Genomic DNA, 24,766 nt, shown 5'->3' with positions numbered 1-24,766 from the left:
CCCAACACCACAGCCGGAGTGGGTGGGCCATCCCCGGATCGGAAGGAGCCATTTTCCTTACCCATCCCTTGGGAGTGTCCGGTTGAACCAACTGGTCCCATCGACGGCACTCCGCCGGAACTGCCGTTGCCCAACTGGGAGCTGGAGTCTAGAGAGGGAGAAAAGGAAGTGGACCTCAAAAATGTAGATCGGTTTCTCTCCTCCGATTTCTCTTTCTCTGGATGATCTGGGTTTCACTTCATGTAACATTTGACCCCCAAGTAACATGGCTTTAACCGAAATCCGACAAGCTGATCTTTTTTTAAGATGCTGAGAAGCGAGGGGGCAGAGAGCCTTATTCCAGTCCCCTCTCCTTCCGCTCGCCCGCATCCTGTAACAATACAGGTAGTCCTTGACTTACGACCACAATTGAGCCCCTAAATTTCTGCTGTTAAGTGAGATGTTGGTTAAGTGAGTTTTGCCTCGTTTTACCACCTTCCTTGCCATAGTTGTTAAGTGAATCCCTGCAGTCACGTTCGTAACCATGGTTGTTCAATGAATTGGGCTTCCTCCCACTGACTTCTGTTTGTCAGGAGGTCGCAAAAGGGGATTCGCGTGACCTCGGGACACAGCAACCGTCATAAGTACGAGTCAGTTGCCAAGCATCTGAGTTTTGATCACGTGACAATGGGGACGGTCGTAACTGTGAAAAACAGTCATCCGTCACTTTTTTTCAGTTGTAACTTTGAATGGTCACTAAATGAACAGTTATAAGTCGAGGACTACCTGTATAAATTTTGTTCCATGTTTTTTTGGCCGACTGAAATTTGGGACGGGGCCCTGTGGGGAAAAAAAAATACTAAAATAACACTTGGCGTAACATTTGAATTGTTTAATGAAGACTCTTGAGCAATCTGATCGCTTTAAATACAGAATGAAAAATTATTTATACTTGGGTCCCATTTTTACTTCTGGGGATTCCAGCGTTCTATCCCCACTCTATCCTCCCAACCACCCGCATTCAAGTAGTCAGGATTCGGCCAATGGACCATCTTCAAGGGACTTGGTAGTTCAAAGAATACAAGGCCTGGCCAAGAAGAAAACAACACATGAACACTTGATCAGGGCAAACCGCTCTATATAAACAGAAACCAAACACCATTCCCTTCTGGCACTGATGACGTTACCTAGTTGGGTGCTGAAACCCAAGAAGTCTGCAAGAAAACAACCAAGCTCAGAGAAACCCAAAGACCCCAGAGTTCAACCCCGAGCTGCAAATATTGCCTTCCATTGAGCATGACCTTCAAACTCACCCTGTATATTCATGTGCATCATAACCACAGGCTCGACCGTCTGATGTGAAATGCGGATGACACGGGGGTGCCCTGGTTGAGAGGCCTGCGGCGGCATAGCAGTGACCCCCGGGGAGAGGGAAGGAGGCGAGCCATCGGACGGCTGAGTTGACTCCACGGGGCTGGAAGTGCGAGGCTGGGATGTGGGAGCGGCCTGAGCACCAGCAGCAGCAACAGCAGAGCCTTCCAAGTTGGTCTGGACGGGGCGGCCACCGTTGCCCGTCATGGTGACGGTGGTGCCAACGTTAATCTGAAGCAAGAACCCGGAGGAAGAAACGGGAGGGTCTTCTGAATTCTCTTTTTGCGGAGCCCTCGTCGCCCAGCCAAGGGGAAACCAGAACCGCCGTGGCCCAAGCCGTTCCCGGGTTTGAGGAAAGGCACCCCCCCCCCAAACCTGGCTTTTTCCAAGGCCGAGGCCTCACCTGGATGGGGATGGCAGCTTGCTGCAGGACCATGGGAGCTGTGTAATGGGACATCGGTCGCACCACGTGGAGATGGCGGGGGGCGCTGCAGGAGAGATTGCAGCGCAAGTCCGAGAGGGCTACAAAGGTGTTCCCCAGAAGGCGCAGCGACTCCCCCACCAGGTTGATTATGCGTTGGTCTTCTTCGCGGCCTTCCGTCTGGCAAAAGAAAAGCAAGGAATTCGAATGAAACGAAGTTTTGGGGGGGGGGGGTTTCCTTACCAAGCCTAAAAAAAAAAAAAAAATCACCTCAAAGGATTGTTGGGTCAGATCAAAGAACACCTGAGGTCAGAAAAGGAGCGTGGGGCTCAGGTGGTTAGGACACTGGGTTGGAGGCTAGCAAGCCCACGTTTGAGACCCAAGTGGTGTCGAGTGGCAGGGTGAGCTCCTGTCACATGCTCCAGCTCCTTGATGGGGATATGAAAAGAAACCCTCCCCCCCCCCACCCCATGGGTGTCCCCCGGGCGACGGTGCTGTCACTGGCTAATCGTTTCAAACCGGAAGCACTTTAAACGGTGGCTCAGACACAAACGGGATGGGGGAACCGAGCCCAGAAAGTGTTGTGGTCTGCCAGTGGCCAGCAGCAGATTCAGACAGTGAGGAGGTTGGGGAGGAACATGGGCCAGTCCTGGAGTCTGGGGAAGGCTTGGATGAGGGCTCTGCGCCGGAGGCAGAGAGGGGGCCAGAGCCATCTGGTGATTATGTGCTGACTCCGGAATGTGACATCAGCGAGGCAGAACAGGGGGAGCCTGTTCCCAGTGCGTGCATGTGCACAGCTGCCAGGAGGCAAAAACAGTTAAGACAAAAGGGACGACTCGGGAGTAAGGCTTGGAGATGATTGGCCCCTCCCATAAGGCATAAGAGAGGAGCAAACGGATGTGAGCCTTTGCAGGAAGCAATTTGTTCATTCTGGTCCGTTCAAACTCTGAGAAGCTCTGTTTGACTCTGTGCTTCGTTTGGCCTTGCAAAACTAATTGGCAATTAGGTCTCTGGCAGCGTTTCAAGGGAGATAAAGGTGGGTGCTTATCAGTATTACCTTGGTCGGACTCTTCACAGAATGTTTGGGAATTATTACGGGCTGTGAATTTACAGCCGTTTAAATAAAAGAGGGTTTTTGGGGACTAAGCGTGTGATTTAAGCTTTCTCAGGGAGCCTAGGTCAGAACAGTAACGAGGCGTCTGGAAGCCACCTCTTCAACCAAAGGGCTGAAGGCCAGAGCATACATCGAAAGAATAATGATAAACCAAATGGTTCCGATGTAAATAAAGACACTGACCCAACTTCATATAACCAGTAAATGCAGAAATAAGGGGTGAAAAGGTAACTTCCCAGGTCAGAGGTCAACTTTCTTTTTTTTTTTTAGAACCGGACATCTCTTACGTTGTTGTTGTAGTCGGCAGTGCCAGCAGTTCCCAGGACCTCCTCGTATCTCTGCAGGAAAGGCTGGAGTCTGCTTTCCAACCCACGAAGCTCGCCCAGAACCTCCACATACTCTCCAGGTGACGGGTGGCTACAGAAACAGAGGACCCTCGCCATCTTGCTCCGGGACTGTTCCCCTGCCTCCTCTGAGAAACAGCCAGTATCCCTCCAGCTCCTCGAGGCTGCCCCTCTACCACCTTGGCCCAGCCCACCTCTATGGTTCCCATCCACAGTTCCCCACCCGCCCTGATCTGTCGGCACCTGGCTGGTTTGAAAGGGGGGGGGAACTCTTGCTATCTCTTTGGTGGGCAGCTTTCTTACTTGGGGGCAGCTGCTTCAGCCCCAGGGGGCGGCTCGCTCCCAGAGGGCGGCGTTTCCTCGGCTGGCGTGGGCTCCTGGGGAGGCTCCGATTCGGTGCCTGTCATCGGCTCCCTTTCGGTCGGGCTAGCAGACGGCGTATCCTCGGATCCCACAGCAGCATGGTCACTGGTGTTACCCTGAAGAAAAGGAACAGGTGATCTTCCAGGCCCTCTAGAAGGGAGTCTCCGGGGCAGCGAATCTACATTCCTGCTTCGTGTTCCCCAGGATTAGAAATTCCCTCACCTCTAGTCGGTTCAGGATACCTTGAATGTCCCGTAATATGTGCTGGGCCATAACGAGACGGACACGAGGTTCACTCTACGTGGAAGAAAGAAACGGCCGTTATCAGAAGGCCCGAAAGGACCTTTCCCCTGAATCAGAATTCCTCCTTCCCTGTAGATCCCTCCTTGGGTAAAACTGATTGATTTCCTTAAGGCCAGGTTCGGGCCCTTCGGTCCTCCCAGAGTTGAATCCACTCACCCCGCGCCCACTTTCCAAACCTGTGGTCACCCCGCCTCCTCTTTAGTTCTGACCGCATTGCTTTTCTACTTACTTGATCCCTTCAAGCCAAGGTTCGTTTCCTGTAACCATGATAGCTCTTGCTAAGGGCTTGGGCAGGAAGAACCCCAATGTGTTACTAAAGCAACCTCCATGTCTAACGGAAGAGGCAGACGGGGGAGCTAAGAACATTTAAGGAAGGAGACCTCAGGGCTTGTAAGGTCCAGTGAAATTCCTCCTTGAAGCTCTTTAGGATGCAGAGAACAATACTTCTTTTCTATCCCTGAAGAATTGCAATATTTTCCACATTGGGACTCTTCCTGACTTTGGGTTCCTTTTCTCTTATTTCTGACACTGAGATTAAGTCATAGGACCCTTCTGGGATTTTGCTGATATCTGCCTGGCTCTGTAGTACATCAACTGTATGAGATATCTACTCCAAGTAAGAGCACTTCAGATGGGCTGGACAACAGCTCATTATCACATCCAGTCGGCATCGTATCTGGATGGAGTTCGCAGAAGCTGCATCAGGAGGGCACCAGTCTGGAGAAGACTGGTATAAAAAACCCTCAATTCCTTTCTTTTAAAAATGAAAACAAAAAACAAAAAAACCCGCCCTTCGGTTTCTCTGCCGTTCTTTCTAAGGAACATACAGTAGTGGCCAAAATTGTGGAAATCTTTTGGGAAAAGTGTATTTTCTAAAACTAGCTAATAACACCACTTTTTTTTTGTAGTAGTAGTAGTACCACAAAATTATATATCAATGGAAAGATTATTTAATCAAACATGTAACACATTAACTTTTATGAAGGATTTGCTGTTAGAATAGCAGCTACAGTAGAAAGAAGAAAAGTGAAACACGTAGAAAAAAATGAGATATACAAAAATTATCACCACAGAAAAAACGAGATATACAAAAATTATCACAAGGTCAGTTAATACTTAGTTGGGGAAGCTTTAAGCATGAATGACGGCCTTACAACGTCTTCCCATGGAGTGAACCAAGTCTTTTAGTTCTGCAGCTGTTCTAATGTGAAACCAAGATTGAAGGATTGCTTCTATTAACTGGGTTTTATTGCTGGGTCGCTTCTGACTAACAAGTTTCTTTAGTCGGCTCCATAGATTTTCAATTGGGTTAAGTTAAGGTCTGGGCTATTCCCAGGCCATTCCAGCAGTGGAATATGATTATCTTGAAATTCCCGCCAAAAAAGAGTGGTGTTATTAGCCATCAAACCTCAAAAATACACTTTCCTCAAAAGGTTTCCACAATTTTGGCCACTACTATAGAAGACCTCCAACGAAAGACCCTGAATCTGGCACCCGGAGAGTACAATACTTCAGAATGGTGGCTAAAGACATGAAACTAAGGTTGGGAAGAATTATCTTCTTCATAAAATTTGATCAGTAGTCACTGATCAAAAATTGCCTCTGGATAGAACGTTGGATTGGTTAAATTCAGGTTCTTTGGAGAATAGCTCGACTCCCTCTTCTTTCTGGCAGCCTCCGAGATATTGGAAGACTGCTATCATGTCACCCCTAGTCCTCCTTATCTTCAAACTAGACATACCCAGTTCCCAGAAATTGGGAGGGGGATTGCATAGAGGGAAGAGAAGATATGTAGTCACAATAAAATACTTTACAGAAAGTCAAGGCCATGGGGCCCTGCAACTGTGTGTGGAGAAAAATGAGGAGGTATCTTCTATTCCGGGCAGTACCTGATTAGATGTGTGGTGGACGTGTGGGAGAGGGACAAGGTCTTGAATTTTCTTTTGCGTGTGAGAAACCCGGAAGCTCTCAGATTCAGGTTTTCCCAGATGTGCCAATCTGACATCTCTAATAAAAGTTAGCTTTGAGGAACTTCAAGCCTCGGGAGTTTGATTTCGTTGGGGGAATTGTCACTTGGAACCCTGACATTTACAACATGCTACAGTCCAGAGTCTCAGTTACGCCCACATATTAAAATAAACCCATCCATTTTTAACATTAAATTCTGTCCTTCCCAACCCCACTTGTACCTGAATAGGAGCCTGGTCCATATTTATATGAACGTCCACAGACGATCCATCGTTCTTTGGAAAGCAGGGAGTGAGAAATAGACAGAGAGAAAAAAAATTAAAAGGACCAAAAAAAAGAAAGAAAAAAAAGGAGATAGGTGTGTGCAGGAGAGAAGAACAAAACAGAGCAGAAAAGGAGGTAAAAAAAAACCAAACCACCCAGTAGATCAAATTGCAACATCATCCAAGGCTGCTCCCCACCCAGCGTGGTAGATTCTTCAAATTACACATCACTTGAAAAGATACTTTCTTGAAATAATATCGAAATACCAGGGTTTATTTCCCGTGACTCTCTCTCTCTCTCTGTCACAAAACACAATTATACACCGTTCAGACATGAGTGTGCGCTCTTGGGAATTTGTTTATGCTCCTGTGAATTCATGGCCGGGGAATCACCAGTACTTCTCAAAACTTCCCAAAAATCCCATAGGTGCAGGAGTAAAAAAAAAAAAGAAGAAGAAGAAGAAGCAGCAATAATGATAGGAAGGACCAAATAATGATTTCCAAAGAGGCCTTCTAGAATTCTTTAGCCGTTTTTTGTTTCGAGTTTTCATTTTTTTATTTCACGAATCATTAGCAGACGCGTTTCCGAAAAGATGGGCGCAGAATTCTTAGGGGCTGAAATCTTATTGGGAGGGAAATTGCGCTGACTTCAGAAGGGCCGAATTCCAAATGGACACGACTCAGAAATGGAGATGCTCCGGTATGTAGCTCATACGCTAAACATCCCTAAATGTTTTTATTATTCGAAACGTATTCACAAGGCTGTGTCATTTCAGAAAACGCTCTCGCAATACCTGTTCTCAAATATATCCCCAAGCCTTGTTTAAAGTTGGATACAGGTTACCTCAGAGGCCTTCAAACTTGGCAGCTTTAAGACTTGTGGACTTCAACTCCCAGAATTCTCCAGCCAGCATAGCTGGCTGGAGAATTCTGGGAGTTGAAGTCCACAAGTCTTAAAGCTGCCAAGTTTGGAGACCCCTGTCCTATCTGGACGATCGTCAAGTCAGAAATACAGAGAAAGATATGAGAGGGAAAGAGAGAGAAAGTTGCTCCTGACCAACCCCAGTAGGTAGACCTCAACCCCAACTCAGGGAATTGTCATTTCTTAATCTGGCTGAATACAAGTAGTCCTCGGTTTATAACAGTTCATTTAATGACCGTTTCGAAGTTACAACAGCACTGGGGGGAAAAATGACTTAGGATCGTTTTTCACACTTGCAGCATCCCCAACAGTCAGGTGATTTACGTTCAGATGTTTGACAACAGAACTCAAATTTATGACGGTGGCAGGGTCCCAAGGTCACGCGATTCCCCTTTTGCGACCTTATGGCCAGCAAAGCCTGCAAGTTCAAATCTCACCAGGCTCAAGGTTGACTCAGCCTTCCATCCTTTCAAAAGTAGGTAAATTGAGGACCCAGTTGTGGGGGCAATAAGCTGACTTTGTATAAATATACAAAAGAATGAAGGCTATTGCTTAACGCATTGTAAGCCGCCCTATGTCTCCGGAGAAGGGCGGCATATAAATTAAAGCAAAAAAAAAAAAAAAAAAAGCCAAACCCGGATTCACTTAACAACCATGTGGCTAATTTACCAACTGCAGCGGTTCAGTGAAACAAACGAGACGAGGAGAAGTCGTCAAATGGGGCAAACGTTCAAAATTCAACTGACAAAAATTTCTCCGCCCAAACGATCGCATGATCAAAATTCAGACGTTTGGCGACTGACTTCACATTTAGGACGGCGGCAGCATCCCGGGGTCATGCGATCTCTCCCCACCACCACCACCACCACCACCACCACCCCACCTTTGGCAAACCTTCCAACAAGCAAAGTTCAATGAGGAAGCCAGATTGACTTACCCACTGAGGTAACTACAACCAAAGGGATTGACTTAGCAACTGTGGCCAGGAATGTCGTAAAATGGGACAAAACCCGCTTAACGGATGTCTCGCTGAGCAACAGAAACGTTAGGGGTCCATCGCGGTCATAAGCCGAGGACTACCTGTTATTTTATTTATTTATTTATTTTATTTTATTTTATTTGTATACCGCCCTTCTCCCAAAAGGGACTCAGGGCGGTGAACAGCCAAAATTAAAATACATACAGTACAAAAGTTAAGATCATTAAAAGAGATGAAATCAATCGGCCTCCCAATTTAAAACCCCAAGTCTATAAAATTTAAAAATTATTCCTTTTAGAGCAAATCAAGCAACGGGAAAAAAAGCCCTGTGCCTGTGTGCGTTTCAAACCCTCTTCCTCTCTGTCCGTACCACACACACGTCATCGCAAACACAGGCAGAACAGAAGGACAAGCCAGACGTTGTTCACAACACACCCCTCCAAGTCAGAAATGACAGTTTCAGGAACGGCTGACACTGACCCCACTCTGTGCAAAAGCAGAAGGGAGGAACCCAAAGCCGCTTTAAGCCAGGGGTCTCCAACCTTGGCAACTTTAAGACTTGTGGACTTCAACTCCCAGAGTTCCTCAGCCAGCAAAGCTGGCTGAGGAACTCTGGGAGTTGAAGTCCACAAGTCTTAAAGTCGCCAAGGTTGGAGACCCCTGGCTTAAAGCACCCCGCCGCCAGCTCCCCCCTACCATGTAGCAGCGTACAAGCAAGTTCCCTTCTTGTTTTATTAACGGGAAGGGGGGCAAAAGCATTAGGGGGAGCCTGAATACTTCCCCTTGCCCTGCAACTCTCTGGCTAAAACTCACTTGTGTGGGTGGCTGTGGGTCCATAATGCTTACTGGTAAGTTGAAGGTTCCCACCATAACGTAACTGTTGGCGTTGCGGTCATGCACAGTGGAACCTGACCCCCGGGGTCCCGTGTTGTTGTGAGGGGCGGTGGACAAGCCGGCTCCTGAAGGCCCTCCCGAGGGCGACTGGGTCTGGGGAGGGGCGCGTTCCACCAAGTGGATGACTTTGCCTCCAACATCTGCAAAAAAACAACAACAACAACTAAGATACGTAGTCAAGATTTCCTTATAGAGTTCTCATTCCATGTCTGGCTGCCCTTGAAGTCTTGAATCTAAGAACTGAAAGTTTTTAAGAAGAGAAGCCGTTTGTCTGAAATGGTATAGGGCTCTGGGGTCAGCAATCCACAGCTCTGGAGCCGCATGTGGCTCTTTCATCCCCTCTGCTGCGGCTCCCTGTCGCCACCACAATTTTGAGAGGAGCTTCCGGTTATGGGGAGGAAAAGCACAGCGCACCAGGAAGGGACTCTATGGAAAGGAGCCAGGTTTTCCAGTCAGCTCCACAATTGATAAGGTTTTCAATTAGGACAGGTAGAGGAAAAAGGATGCCGCGCTAGGAGACTCTATGGTGGGGAACCGGACTTCCGGTTGGCTCCAGAATTGAACAGAGGGCTTCTGGTTAGGACCTTTTTGGCTCTTTGAGTGTTTAAGGTTGCCGACCTCTGGTATAGGGGTTCTTGCCTGAGCAGGGCGGGGTTGGACTAGAAGACCTCCACGGTCCCCATTGACTTTGCTGTTATTCCAATGTTGCTACCCCCATTCTGTTCTTGCCAGAACTGTGGTGGCACAACAGTCAGAGTGCAGTACTGCAGGCTACTTCTGCTGCCGGCTGCTAGCAGTTCGAATCTCACCAGGTTCAAGGTTGACTCAGCCTTCCATCCTGCCGAGGGGGGTAAAATGAGGACCCAGATTGTTGGGGGGGGGGGGCATAGGCTGACTCTGTAAATTGCTTAGAGAGGGCTGTAAAGCACTGTAAAGCAGTATGTAAGTCTACGTGCTATTGCCACAGATCGTTGACAAGCATGACCGATACTGGTTCTTTCCCATAAATGGGCCTCAGCCTGACTTAATCACTTTGCCCATTTTTCAGCTATCGTATTTTTGGCTCCATAAAACGCACTTTTTTGTCTCCCAAAAGTCGATGGAAATATCTGTGTGTCTTATGGAGCGAATATTGCCGAGACCCTGCCCACCCACCAGCCCCCACTCGTCTTCTGTTTTCAGCCTCCATGCACCTGGTTTTTTGCCTCCATGAAGGAAACAGGATGCGCATAAGCTAAAAATGGAATGCACGGAGACAAAACATGGGGCACGTAGAGGCCGAAAACGGGAGCGCATCTTATGGTCAGGTGCATCTTATGGAGCAAAAAATACAGTACTACTTTGTTTTCAATTAAAAGTATGTGTGTGTAAATATAAAATAAAATAAAATAAAATAAAATAAAATAAAATAAAATAAAATAAAATAAAATAAAATAAAATAAAATAAAATAAAATAAAATAAAATAAATAAATAAAATAAAAAATAAAATAAAATAAAAAATAAAAAATAAAAAATAAAAAATAAAAAATAAATAAAAAATATAAAATTATAAAATATTAAAAATTAAATTAAATCATTAAATTATATTAAATTATATTAAATTATATTAAATTATATTAAATTATGTTAAATTATATTAAATTAAATTATATTAAATTAAATTAAATTAAATTAAATTAAATTAAATTAAATTAAATTAAATTAAATTAAATTAAATTAAATTAAATTAAATTAAATTAAATTAAATTAAATTAAAATAATTAAAAAAAATTTAAAAAACCTGGACCTCCACATATGGGGTTTGATCTGTACTTCCCCAACTTCCAAAATGCTGATGCTTCTGCTACAATTCTATGCCTCTTTTACCTGGATGTGAACATCTGAATAAATAAACCTGGATTGTACCGTAAATCGTCCTTAAACTGTAGAATTCATCCATGTCTTGCAAATATACTGTATATAGGACAATCTATGCACCCCCTGGAGGAGGGAGAGGTATGCTGAATTAACCATGCTACTCTCATTTCAGGACACGCTTTTCTGATGGTGGGGCAGGGCCTGTCAGGCCATCTTTTTCATTGGATCTTCAGGCCTCCCACATTTACTACTGTGGGAAACTGGGAGGGGGGATTGTATAGAGCCAGGGTGATATATAGTCATAACAACATTCCTTTCTCAGAAAGTCAAGGACAACTTGCCCTGTACCTGGAGGACTGGAACTGGGAGGCATCTCCAGTTGGGACGGTGCTTTGATTGCACCATGTGATGGACATGTGGGTGTTGGGCAGGGACTTGGCCTTTCCTTTGGGTGGGGAAAACCTGGAAGCTTTCAGATTCGGGTTTTCCCAGATGTGTCAATGGATCTAATAAAATGGAACTTTGAGGAAACTTGGAGTTTTCTTTCCTTGGGGGTGTTACTTGGAACCCTGACATTCTAAACTGCATCCTCAGGAAATTTAATGAAGCTGGGAGAAACTATAGAGATTTCCCCACTAACTCACTCCCCTTGCTCAAAACATATTCCTCCTTAATTAGGGCCCAAGTTATACATAATACAGGTAATTAATGCCCGACTTACAATTCGTTTAATGACCGTTCAAAATTATGACAGCACTGAAAGTGACTTATGACCGTTTTTCACACTTACAACCGCTGCAGCATCCCCATGATCATGTGATCAAAATTCAGATGCTTGGCAACTGGCATGTATTTATGACAAGTTGCAGTGTCCGGCAGGTTATAGGACCCCCTTTCACAATCTTTTGACAAGCAAAATCAATGGGGTAGCCAGAGTGGCTTAACAGCTGTGTTACTAATTTAACAACTGCAGTGATTCGTTTAACAATTATGGCAAGAAAGGCTGTAAAAATGGGGGGGGGGACTCACTTATCAAACATCTCACTTAAATTTTGGGCTCAATTGTGGTCGTTGAGGACTACTTGTACATGCATATGCAATATAATATATATTATAATACATATATTACTATTATTATATTGCAATATATATGTACATATAAGATGGACAAGGTGTACGTGCATTTCCAAACATATACACATGTAAGCAGGAAAACAATTGGTCAAGAAAGAGGCAACCGCTTTATTTCCCAACCTGAATGTCTCAAGACCAATTTCAAACTTTTATTCCAACAACAATTTTACACTCCACCGTAACCCAGCGGTTATGAATCTATGCCAAAATAACTCCGGAGCGAGCACTTCATGTAAAATATGAATTTTATTCTGGGCAGCCTTTATGGAAGCCGAACGCTAACATTTCGGGGGGCTTTTCCCAGGGTGAACCTGGGTCAGAAACCCACCCCCCCCACCCCGTCTCCCAAACTCTCCCCTTGTTCACTTCAACCCCACCCCACCCCCCCAACCTTCTCTTGGTTCCAAACTCACTGTATTCTTTCAACTTCTTGTCATCTTGTAGGACTCTCCCTTGATAGATGAGGCGCTGTTTTTCGGAGGGAATGTTGACTGAGCCCGCTATGTGCTCCTTGAACTCTTTCACGGTGATCTACGGAGCAAAAGGAAAAGTGAAAAGAAAAAGAACAACCACCGGGAGGAAACTCTCTTCCCACTCTTCCTTCGTCAGAATCTGGCCCCTCTATGGCACCTGCCTAGGATAGCCTGGACAATGAAGGAAGCGCCTCCGTTCTGCAGAGGGCCAGCGCACTGCGGTCTTGAACACGACCATATACGCAAAGAGAAGGAAAGAAAGAAGGAAAAGGGGCGGGGAGGGGAAATGCAAAGGGTCAGAAACTCATCCAGCTGTGGGGTCTACAATGTCAATGAAATGTTGCAGATGTCTTGAAGATTGTCAGGATTTGAATGGGACAAAGCAAGCTCAGATGAAATCTTTCCAAGACCAGATCTGCTAGTTGTCAGCAAAATATTTGTTTGTTTGGCTGTTTATTAAATTTACTGATCAGTACATATCTTATCTATCTATCTATGTGTGTGTGTGTGTGTATATATATATATATATATACACACACAGATATATATATTATACATACATACATACTGTATACATATTGAATACATATCATATACATATATAACATATACATATACACATACCAGTACATACATACATACACACACATACACACAAATATATATATATATCTATACATATATTTATTTATTGGCCGCCCATCTTACCATATGGTAACTCTGGGCAGCTTACGCTTACATCTAAATTAAGACATAAAAACTTAAAATCAAACTGCCTTGCTTAACAACAAAGTTGTTGATTGGCCCCTCCCATAAGACATAAAAAAGGAGCCTTTGCAGGCAGCAATTAGTTCATATAGTCAATTCAAGCTCTGAGAAGTCCCTTCGACTCTCTCCTCCGTTTGGCCTTGCAAAACTAATTGGCAATTAGGTCTCTGGCAGCCTTTCAAGGGAGATAAAGGTGGGTGCTTATCAGCATTACCTTGGAAAACAGTGGCAGACATCTGTCGGAATCTTCACAGACTGTTTGGGAATCATTACGGACTGTGAATGGCCAGCCGTCTCAAAAAAAAAAAAAAATTGGGGGGGGGGTTCTAAAATTTTGTTTTATGCTTTCTCAGGAAGTCTAGGTCAGAACTCTGTGCAGGATTAGTGCAGGGAAAGCGCCTCAGAGGGAGACCACAGCTGCGATATAAGGATATCTGCAAGAGGGACCTAAAGGCCCTGGGAATGGACATTAACTACTGGTAAATCTTGACCTCTGATCGTTCAGCTTGGAGGCTAAAGACGCAGCATGGCTTTTTCCAATTCGAAGAGACACTTGTTCAGCAGGCTGAGGCAAAGAGGCAGTCCCGGGACCAGTGAAATCTGGGGGCTGGGCAGGGGACAGAATGTATCTGCCCTCAGTGTGGAAGGGATTGCCACTCTCGAATTGGCCTTTTTAGTCACACCAGATGCTGTTTTAGGACCTCTTTCCAGAGCACGATACCATAGTCTCTTGAGACTGAAGATGCCAATGGTAGGTCAGAACACCAATCAATAGGCCCAGGGATCTTCTACTCATAATCTGTTACCTTAAAGCAGGTAACTGTGAGTTCTGCAAAGCAACATCAATACACTGTTGAGATACCCCAGGCATAAAAACAACAGTCCTATCCACTTTCCTGCTGTTATCCAAATTTAGGTGATCTTACCTCTCCTTCTACTGTGAATGTTCTTGTCTGAGAGTCCAAGGTTTTTATCATCACCTCAAGGTTCTCCAGCTCCGCCATGGTTAACTACAGATTTTTTTCTGTAAGAAACAAGAAAACTGGTAAATGTCTATGGAGATTCTCAGTCATCCAGGTCACAGTTGTCCCAAAAGTGTTTTTTCAAGAGGCAACTGGACTTCCTTTGTTTTTCTTTGAAGATGTTTCGCTTCTCCTCCAAGAAGCTTCGTCGGCTCTGATTTCCCCACCATCCAGTCAGAGCTGAAGAAGCTTTGTCCAGTTGCCCCTTGAAAAAGCACCTTTGGAAGAAAACTGGTAAGTTTCATTCACAGAGACTGTAACTCACAAGTTTAGCATTGCCAGAATAAGGAAGAAATGTCTAAGAAACCTAAGAGAGCCGTTTTCCCAAATGATTCCTTGCCAAATGTGTCTGTCTTTTAGGGAAGTTGTTATATGAAAGCCATCCATTCAGTATAGGGCATAGGATCAAACTGAAGGTTAAAAAAGTACCATTTCACATTCTTCTGTGCAGCGTAATGTAAAACATATATAATGTGAATTAGAAATCATTTTACATGACTTTGAATTGTCGCTGGAGAAAAATCAATTTGTAACTATCAATGTTATCCAGATAAAAATCTACCCTGTTTCCCTGAAAATAAGACATCCCCTGATAATAAGCCCAATCGCGCTTTTGAGCGCATGCGCTAAAATAAGCCACCCCCTGAAAATAAGCCCTCCCCAAAAATATTTAACCTCATGCGCAGCCGGTCCCCACCATTTCCTCTGGTTAGGGTTAGGGAGACAGAGCTGGAAATCAGGTAAGACGGCAAGAGGAGCCCCATCTTGCTCCATGTGCCCCAAAATAATAAGACCTCCCCGAAAATAAGACCAAGCGCTTATTTCAGGGTTCAAAAAAATATAAGACAGGGTCTTATTTTCGGGAAAACACGGTAGATATACCAGTAGTATAGCTCACTACTTCCAGAAATTTGAATTAGTATTATGACAAACTTCTGTAATTCTGCCAAAAATCAGCAATGGAGACTTTCCCTTTCCTAGAAAAGAAACACTAGTGGCAATAATCACACTCCCAAAAAAAAAAAAAAAAAAAAAAGTCTGCTAGAATTTCTTTAAAACTCACATTGGTTGAGTTGTAAAATGGAGCGAAACTCACTTAACAACAGAAATTTTGGGTTCAGTTTTGGCGTAAGTCAAGGGCTACCTGTGCTGTATTTCTTGAGGACTGAATACATAACCGTGTTTCTGTTTTGTACCTGGGTTTGCCTATAATTTGAGTCTAATGCCACAGCAGCATCAAAAACGTTAGAAAAAGCACACATTTGGAAAGGTTTGAAATGTATGCTGTAAGGCAACCTGTCCCATTATGAGTTTTAGTTAGGAGTTTGGAAAGTGTCCTAAACCCAAAACGGGTTCAAGGTTGTCTCATTTCTATAATAATGTTGCAATGCCAGAATATGACAGAATATTTTGCATATCCAGAGTTTCATTCCACATCCACGCCTTGAATAGAAACAGTTAAAGGTCAAATTCTATTCATCCTGGAGACTGAGTCCTAAGGAACAGTGTAAGGCCTAGTAAACAAGATTTGACTAAGTATACAGTCTCCGTTGTTCATGGCGGAAAGCTAGTAACTCCACAAAACTGTCTATCCGCCAGCCTACGTATGCTTAGGTTAATATTATTTGTGGCCCACATTGCTTTCATGGTCTTTGAAAAATTCTAACTGACCTCCAGCAAATGACTGTACAAGCAGCAATTTAAAAGATGGTGTAAAATCCTAGGAGGAAGAACAAGGAAAAAAAACAACAGATTATTAACAATACTCATTTGAAGAAAAAAAAAAAAGACAGGTATTTCTACAATCCTACTCCTTGGAAGAAACTCCGTTTTAATAAACATCCAGATATCAATAAATAGCACAAGTACCCTTAAGCTTTATAAATAAGTAAGACTACAATTAACTATTTGTTTATAAGTAACCAAAAATCAATAAAATTATTAGTAAGGAAACATAGCTAGGATTAGGGCTGGCGAACCTCATTTCACCCAACCTAACCGTTGATTATAACCTTACATTGCACTCATTACTGCCCTTTCCAGAATGTATCAGGTTCAAATCCCTTCCTAACCATGCAGCTTAACTGACAGTCCCTCCAATTAAGTCTTCACATCCTTTAACTTACAGCCTACTCTATTAATTAAAAGCAAACTGCAATTTTTTTCAATCAACATTTTTTCCAGCGCAAGGAATTGATAAAATAAGCCATTAAAGAACTTTAGGATTCAGCCTACAACTAAGGTCTAAATCAGGCGTGTCCAACCCATGGCACCCATGACCCACATGTGGCCCTGATCAGGTAATAATGCAGCCCTAATTTTCACTTTTATGTGTATATGTATACATTAACTATATTATATATTTTATATGGGGCCCAAGACAATTCATCTTCACTCAATACGGCCCAGGTAAGCCAAAAGGTTGGACACATGTAGTTTAACTATTGTTATCAAGAGAAAATCTGGAAGAATTCAGAAGGGATTCATTCAACCCATCTCCCCCAAACTGAGAATAAAATGTCCTGTAAGCCAAGCAGCAGAATTAGTCCATTCTCTCTTTTCAGTTCGGAGCCACAATCTCTCCAACTTGGGGTACCTCATCAGCAGAAACACTATAACAACATCCTACCCAAAATACACACCCCTAAGGCTCCTAAAGAACGATCCTTTGTCGCTACCGACAAAAAGAAAGCGTATCACCAGACTATCCCAAAAGTGTTTTTTTTTCCCAAAAGGCAACTGAACTTTCTTGATTTTTGTTTCACTTCTTACTTCTCATTCAAGAAGCTTGGGTGAAATTTTCTCTTTTCAGTTCAGCGCCACAATTTCTCCTCTCCAACTTGGGGTACCTCATTAGCAGAAACACTATAACAACATCCTACCTAAAATACACGCCACTAGGGCCCCTAAAGAATGACCCTTTCTCACTACCGACAAAAAGAAAGAATATCACCAAACTATCCCAAAGGTGGGGTTTTTTCCTCAAAAGGCAACTGAACTGTCTTGATTTTTTTTCTTTTGAAAACATTTTGCTTCTTGTCCGAGAAACTTCTTTGGCTTCTTCTTCCTGGATGAGAAGCAAAACTTTTCCAAGTATGAAGAATAATAATAATAATAAACAACGCTGGCAGCAACCCGTATCAACCATTAGCACCAGTCAATGGTATTTGTGGTGCATTTTTGAATGTTCAGTTGACCGAGTTTCAAGTTTAATGAATAAGTATAGTATAGCCTTTATTGTCCTTCTACATCATGTATATAACAAAATTGGTTTTAGCCTCACTGGTGCAATCCATGACAAAAAATATAAATAGTATAAAGAATAATCCCTATGCAAGTAATTGGGGGGGCGGGGGGGGGAAGAAAAAGAAAAACTAGTCATACGTTTCTGCATGTGCGTGGAGTGATTGTGGTTGTGTTTAAGAGTCTGATAGCTCACGGATTATTTTTAAATCTATTTGTTCGGCTGGCTATGCTTCGATGTCTTCTGCCCGAAAAAATCAAGAAAGTCCAATATTATAAAGTATATATAATAATAAATAGATGATGAAAGCTCAGTTGCCTTTTGGAAAAAGCCCCTTTGGGACAATCATAACCTAGATGATGATGGAGGAGGAGGAGGAGGAGGAGGAGGAGGAGGAGGAGGAGGAGGAGGAGGAGGAGGAGGAGGAGGAGGAGGAGGAGGAGGAGGAGGAGGAGGAGGAGGAGGAGGAGAAGAAAGAAGGCCCAGTTTGCCTTTTGGAAAAAGCCCCTTTGGGACAATCACGACCTGGATGATTTGAAAATCTCCGTAGATTTATCCCCAACCCTCAATCCAAGTCACTCCCAAAACAAAACCACAGGAGCCTTCTGCAAACAGGAGATCTGGGAGGCCACCAATTCTCTCAGAATTACAGGGTGCTAGCAAGCCAAGCCTCATTCCTCCTGAACATGGGCAGCTTGGCCTTCTTCTCACCCCACCCCACCCCACCCACCCAGCGGCAAAGGTGGGCAACCTCTGATCGCTCCCCTCCCACCCACCCCCACATAAGCCTCTAACCACCCCAGTATGACTCTATATACATATCCAAGAATGATGGAATCTGTTCCCCAGCCACCATAACCACCTCTGGAGGACTATACATATATATATACATATATATATATATTTGTATTTCTTTTTAGCCAGGTTCTTCCTACGTAAACCAAGATTTTTATTTTTACATAGGAAGAACCTGGCTAAAGAGAAATACACATAAAGGCCTACGAAAAGAAAATACATACATAAAATACATACATACATACATACATACATACATACATATGTGTGTGTTTTTCTTTTAGCCAGGTTTTTCCTACGTAACCAAGATTTTTCTGCAGCCCTAGCTCAGTGTAGTCACATTCACTCGATTCTGGGCTTTTTTCCTTCTGGCAGCCAGATTATATTATATACATTATATATATAAAATCATATATATATATGATTATAGATAGATAGATAGATAGATAGATAATATCTATCTATCTATCTATCTATCTATCTATATGTGCAAGTTTTGGTGTATTCGGGTCTTTTCCCGTTTAAGATTGAGAGTATTTTGGCGACGTTTCGACGAGGTCCCACTCGTCATCTTCAGGCTGGTGTCTTCGGCTTCGTGCTTGTGCAAAGAAAACAACTCTCAAGATACTCTCAATCTTACACGGGAAAAGACCCGAATAAACCAAAACCTGTTTTTGTGTGTGTGTATGTGTATATATATATATATATATATATATATATCTCCCAGGTCTCCCAGGAAGCAACACAGAGTTGCAGTTTGGCAGCAGAATGGGTCTCCCAGGAAGCAACACAGAGTTGCAGTTTGGCAGCAGAAAAAGGGCCCAAGAACTTGTGAATGAGATTTCACAGAACCTAGGGCTGAAGAACAACTAAGTTTACATAGGTAAAACCTGGCTAGAAAGAATATGCATATATATATATATATATATATATATACATATACATATATATATATATATACATACATATATATATATATACATACATACACACACATATATTTGTTTATGTAAGTTTTCACGGGTATGTATGTGTGTATATTTAATATTTCGGGTTTCTTCCCGTGTAATTGTGGATATATCCCTAAAAGGGTAGAAGCGACGTTTCGACAGAATCCCATCTGCCATCATCAGGCTTATGTCAGCTTATGTCAGGGATATATCCACAATTACACGGGAAGAAACCCGAAATATTAAATATACATACATACATACATTCTCTCAGCCAGGTTTCAGTTCAGTGAAATCTCATTCACTAGTTTCTAGGCTTTATCGGACATCAAACCAGCATTTTGCTGCCTGTTGCGAGACTTAAGGGGAGACTAAGATCTATTTCTGACTAGTTTTACTGACTAGGAACTAGTGAATGAGATTTCACTGAACTACGGCTGTATACAGATCCCGATTTACGTAGGAAAAACCTGGCTGAGACAAAAATACACCCAAAAGACCTACCAAAAGAGAAATCATTCAGCCACCGCCACCTCCCCTGCTCAAAGATGAACGAGAGCCACGTCTTTCCCCCCCCCCCCTTCTTCTTCTTCCTCCAACCCCCCCCCCGAATAGCCTTTCCCCCCCTCTTTCCCCCCCCCCCAATATACCCTCAGGTTATCGGATAACGATCCCACGCCGTCCTCGGCAACCCGATACGGTGTATTTTCCCAGGATCCGATCGTCAGAAGGCAAAAGCGCTGCGGGGGGGCCTTCAGAAGCAACGCGAAGCGGCCCCCTCCCTCCTCCCACTTTCCTTTGCCCCCTCCCCCTTTATCAATTTTTTTTTTAACCCCTGAAACCGCTCTCTCCTCCTCCCCCCCCTCCCCTCGCGTCCTTTTCAACTTCCCGTCAGGCAGGAATCGATTTCCCAGCCCAGAAGCTTCTTCCTTCCGCTTCCAGAAAAAAACTTCCTGCCCGAAAAGGTGGGAGGGGTCGGGGAGTTTTTTTTTTTTTTTTTTTTTTAAAGCAGCCTATATACAGAGAGAGAAGGGGAAATCCTCGCTCCATAGAGTTATTAGCAAAAAAAAAAATGACACACCTCCGGGTTCCCCTTCGCCCATCTGGGGGCTGAATGTTGCACCCACAAGAGAGGGTCGCGTTGGTATTATGTCATTATTGATATTCGCTTTTCTATCAAAGAGTCCCCCTACGGTGGGCCGAGGAAAGGAGCAAACGACGCTCTTTCTTTCCGCCCGGGTTTTATATATATATATATATATAGTAAATAAGGAGACGGTTTTTGATAGCCGGAAATATCGGCCCTCGTTTCATTTTTACTCACGGCTTTACCTCTCTGACCTAACGCTTGCGTCGAAGCGATTCTCCGGACGTTCTTAAAATGGCGGCGCTTCCGCTTCACTCCGGGCAAAGGAGGTCCTCCGATTGCAAAAATTCTCCCACCGCGGGTCCTTTCCTCACGAAATCCTGCTCCGGAATGGATATCTGGAGGGGAGCGGGCGAACAGCCGCCGGCCTCGCGGCTGGAGCGAGCTCCTGCCTTCCGAAGCGCCGCGTTCCCGGCCGTTCGGTCACTACGCATGCGCCTGGAGCCCGCTAAGCCCCTTTACTGGCGACTGTTCCATAGTTGCCTAAAGGACTGCCCGACGCTTCTCAATTCAAAAATTCGGTAGGAAAAGTGGGAGGAAAAAAAATCCCAGGCGCTGATAATAGCTTCCTCGGTTTTGTTTTTTTAAAAATATATCTTCCTCAGTTCATATACTATTTAAAATAATTCTAAGCATCTGAACTAAACTAGTACGTCCGAAGGAATGCCTTAACCGGGCCTCGGACGTGGTAGGAGGAGCCAAATAGCTTTACCGCTACAAGAGAATATTTGTAGTTTACGTCCGCGCGCTGTTGAGATGACATAATACGTATTCCTATGACGTAAAAGGGGCCGTTAAGCAAAAGCGGTGGGTGGAACCTTTGTGGTCGCCATGTTATTTAAATTAGCAGAAGCTTATCCGCCCCTCCCCGCTTGCAGCCCGGGAAAGTGAAGTTTAGTCCGCCATCTTTATTTAGGGTTTCTCCCCTCCCCCTCTAATATGAAGACACGGGAGAAAGAGAGTTATATTAGTCTGTGGTAGAAGCCATCGTTTCGCCGCCATCTTTGTTTTCGCTCGTCGCTTAGCAACGATTGGCCAATGGGAACTGCTGCAAAAGACTGAGTCTGTTGCATTTTCGGATGATTAAATCAGTGTAATTAAGGATGTTCGAAATAGGGATAGGAAGTATTTCCTTCCAGCCTTACTTCCTTGAGCGGCTAGTTTTATTTATGCTTAATTTATAATTCACATTTCCAAAGCCACCCAATTTCTCAACCACTCTGTGTAGCTCACAGGCTGCAAACCAAAGAATTGAAAAACAGTGTTTTTTCAAACTTGCCAACATTAAGATGTGTGGACTTTAACTCTTCCAGGACTTCCAAGATATGCTCCCTATTGTTTAATTGCAGAAAAGTTTAATTCAGAAGAAATGGCTTTGATTAAAAGGAAAACATGATTTCCCCAAACTTCAGATGTGCCTACCATGCCAAAATGCTAATATGGTTACCTGGAATTTTAAGCTTCATTATTAGCATTTTAAAAGGTGATATTAGCATTTTGAACATGGCAATCTAGGCCTCTTTTTGACTATGGAGAAAACATGTTTTTTTTTTCTCTTGGCCAAGGCCATTTCTTTTGGTATGCAAGAACTTGTCACTTCAATACTAAACAAAAGAGAGCGCTATTTTGAAAGTCATTTGCAACACATTTGTATTCAAAGTTAATACATTTGCAAGTTTTAAAGAAAGAAACCCATCTTACTGCTGGTTCGAATCTCTCCAAGGCTCAAGGTTGATGCAGCCTTCCATCCTTTCTAAGGTAGGTGAAATGAGGACCCAGTTTGTGGGGGCAATAAGCTGACTTTGTATAAATATACAAAAGTATGAAGGCTATTGCTTAACACATTGTAAGCCGCCCTGAGTCTCCGGAGAAGGGCGGCATATAAATCAAATTAAAAAAAAAAAAATCTGGGAAAGAGTAATGTAATCCATAGATTTGCCTTTATAGATTTGACTTTATCCACCTAATAAATGAGTTTTGCTTTGCCTGTATTACTAGGTTAAATATATTTTTGGGTGGGCAACAGACCTCCAAGTTCCCTTGTCAATCTTAACAAACAATCCATCTCTGCCCCCAACTCATATTATTTAGTAATCACTAACATTCAGCTCTCAATAGGTGCCATCTTTAAGTTATTCATAGCCAATAAATGATTCCCAAGAATCAAAAGTAGTTTTAACTCTGTCTTGACCAATACAGTAATACCAAAAAAGATACAGATTTCACTACAGCTTTCTAGAAGGCTGAAATTCAACAGGTAAGAATGTGCAGAGAAGTGGGGGGAAAGTGTCTTCCCCAACCAGATGTGAGCACAACCACATCATTATTTTGAGAGCCAGCTTGGTAGGATTAGCCCTCTATCCCTCTATCCATCTAGCAACAGAATTCACCACATGGCACATGGGAAGATTACATCACCCAGCAAAGCTCAACCAAGCTTGGGACTCAGGACAGACCACAGAGTTGCCCCTGCATAGCCCCATGGGAGTCTGACAACCAATCAGAATACAAGCTCAAATTCAAAGCCCAACAGAGAGCATAAAACCTAGGCACTCTCAGCATCTCTGCCCTTTTTCTGCCCAGGAACTCAAGCCATGTGTTCCTGTTCATCAGTAAACCTTCATTCCAAGCAACTTCCATGAATCCAGTGTCTTTTTCCCCACTTGGAACTGAACCCAGAAGAATATTTCTTCCAACAGTATAACGCATTATGATAGATATTTGCGGATCACTGTGGATCAAGGCACAAGTACCAGCCTTTTCTGCCTTAATATTTCAAAAAGCAAAGTTTTAATTAGTTGTCTTTCTGGTATTCAAATCAAATCTGGTCTAACATCAAATCTGAAATGTAAATATAAATTTAAATACATTTGTATGTGCAAAACAGTAATGACAGCATATCATTGTAGGAAGTTAGCACCCACCCCTTTCCTGGAAGAGTGAAATATTTTAGGAAATATGAAAAAGGCAGAATATTATATTTCCCTGGATGAGAAATATGAGAAGCATATTTTACAGACAAAGCAGCTCCCACCTTCCTGCCCCCCCACCCTTTGTCAATGGGTCATTAAGGCCTGGGCCAGTCTATTCTACATAACAAAGATCTGCCTCCTTCAGGCAGAGACATAGTAGGAATTGCCAAAGATAGGATTAGCCCTCTACACAATAGCAGCAGAAACTCACATGTGACCTGGGAAGCACATGTGACTATCAGCCAGCAACGCCCCCTGGGAGTCTGACAACCAATCAGGATACTCTTTTGGGGCCCCAAGAAATGCAGAGCCAGAGAGAGCATAAAAACCCGAGGATTTACTGTATCTGCCCTTTTTCTGTTCAGGAACTCAAGCCATGTGATCCTGTCCACCATTAAACCATCTTTCCAAGCAGTCTCCATGTTTCCAGTGTCTGTTTTCCCCACTTGGAGCAGAACCTAGAAGGATGTTTCTTCCAACATCATCATTGGTGACGCAGTGGTTAGAATGTAATATTGCAAACTAACTCTGCTCATAGACTGGAGTTCAATCCTAACCAGCTCAAAATCCCTTTGCGAACTGGTAGTAAAGATAAATAGAACCCACCCCTGGAGCATAGGCTTCACTCAGGTCCACCAATCCAGCAGGAAAATACTCAAATCCCATTGGCCGACCTGTCTGACTGCTCTCTATAAAAGGGCAAGCAGTCAGACGAACCGGCTGCTGGGTTATACTGATCTACTAATAAAGAGCTGTTGTTACTGTTAGCACTGAGTCCTGTCTCTTCCATCGCCCGATCTAACACATGTGATCCTGTTCATCAATAAACCTTTCCAAGCAACTTCCATGAATCCAGTGTCTTTCCCCCCACTTGGAACTGAACCCAGAGTTAATATTTCTTGCAACAAAACCATATAGTCCCTACAACGCTGGTATACAGGCACTCCTGGACTTAATGACAACAATTGAGCCCAACATTTCTGTTGCTAAGTGAGACAATTGTTAAGTGAATGACTGCAGTTGTTAAGTTAGTAACACAGTTGTTAAGTGAATCTGGTTTCCCCATCGACTTTGCTTGTCAGAAGGTTGCAAAAAAAAAAAAAAATGAGAACAGGATCCCAAGACACTGCAACCGTCATAAATGTGAGTCAGTTGCCAAGCATATGAATATTGATCACGTGACCATGGAGTTGCTGCAATGGTCATAAGAGTGAAAAACTCTCATAAGCCACTTTTCTCAGTGCTATTGTAATTTGGAATGGTCACTAAACAAACTGTTGTATGCTGAGGAGTATGTGTAAATGAGGGGTCCTTGGTGCTCTCTGAGCTTGCTTGTTTTCTTGCAGAGACGTTTCATTACCCTAACTAGGTAACATCATCAGTGCTACTTGTTAGGAAATGGTTATTTGTCTAACTAGTTGGTCAGGCAATATATAAACCAACAATGTATGTTTGCAGTCAGAAAGGTATTATATTGCTTTA

At 43.5% G+C, this 24,766-nt stretch overlaps 1 protein-coding gene across 3 annotated transcripts in view; it reads right to left on the bottom strand.

Annotated features, from left to right (window-relative positions):
* Window positions 1–20,796, bottom strand: part of BAG6 (BAG cochaperone 6) — a 46,445-nt gene extending 25,649 nt beyond the window's left edge. Inside the window, exons 1-12 of one of the 3 annotated variants that reach the window (XM_070936642.1) lie at window positions 20,498–20,796; window positions 15,848–15,896; window positions 14,081–14,177; window positions 12,327–12,444; window positions 8,841–9,061; window positions 6,085–6,138; window positions 3,815–3,889; window positions 3,533–3,708; window positions 3,173–3,302; window positions 1,754–1,951; window positions 1,293–1,581; window positions 62–148 (exon numbers count right to left, since the gene is read on the bottom strand). In XM_070936642.1, the coding sequence (XP_070792743.1) occupies window positions 62–148; window positions 1,293–1,581; window positions 1,754–1,951; window positions 3,173–3,302; window positions 3,533–3,708; window positions 3,815–3,889; window positions 6,085–6,138; window positions 8,841–9,061; window positions 12,327–12,444; window positions 14,081–14,158 (1,426 nt within the window). In that variant the 5' untranslated portion in view covers window positions 14,159–14,177; window positions 15,848–15,896; window positions 20,498–20,796. Of the gene's footprint in view, window positions 1–61; window positions 149–1,292; window positions 1,582–1,753; window positions 1,952–3,172; window positions 3,303–3,532; window positions 3,709–3,814; window positions 3,890–6,084; window positions 6,139–8,840; window positions 9,062–12,326; window positions 12,445–14,080; window positions 14,178–15,847; window positions 15,897–19,815; window positions 19,957–20,497 lie in introns of those variants that run through there. The other 2 variants (XM_070936641.1, XM_070936643.1) reach the window with 2 other exon arrangements.
* Between the last annotated feature and the right edge of the window lie 3,970 nt (window positions 20,797–24,766).

Source organism: Pituophis catenifer, unplaced genomic scaffold, assembly GCF_029215685.1.
Source record: "Pituophis catenifer annectens isolate HBS135680 unplaced genomic scaffold, rPitCat1.0.hap2 SCAF_2, whole genome shotgun sequence".
Classification (NCBI taxonomy): Eukaryota; Metazoa; Chordata; class Lepidosauria; order Squamata; family Colubridae; genus Pituophis; species Pituophis catenifer.
Note: the sequence above shows the minus strand (reverse complement) of the source record. Positions and strands in the feature narration are given on the sequence as shown.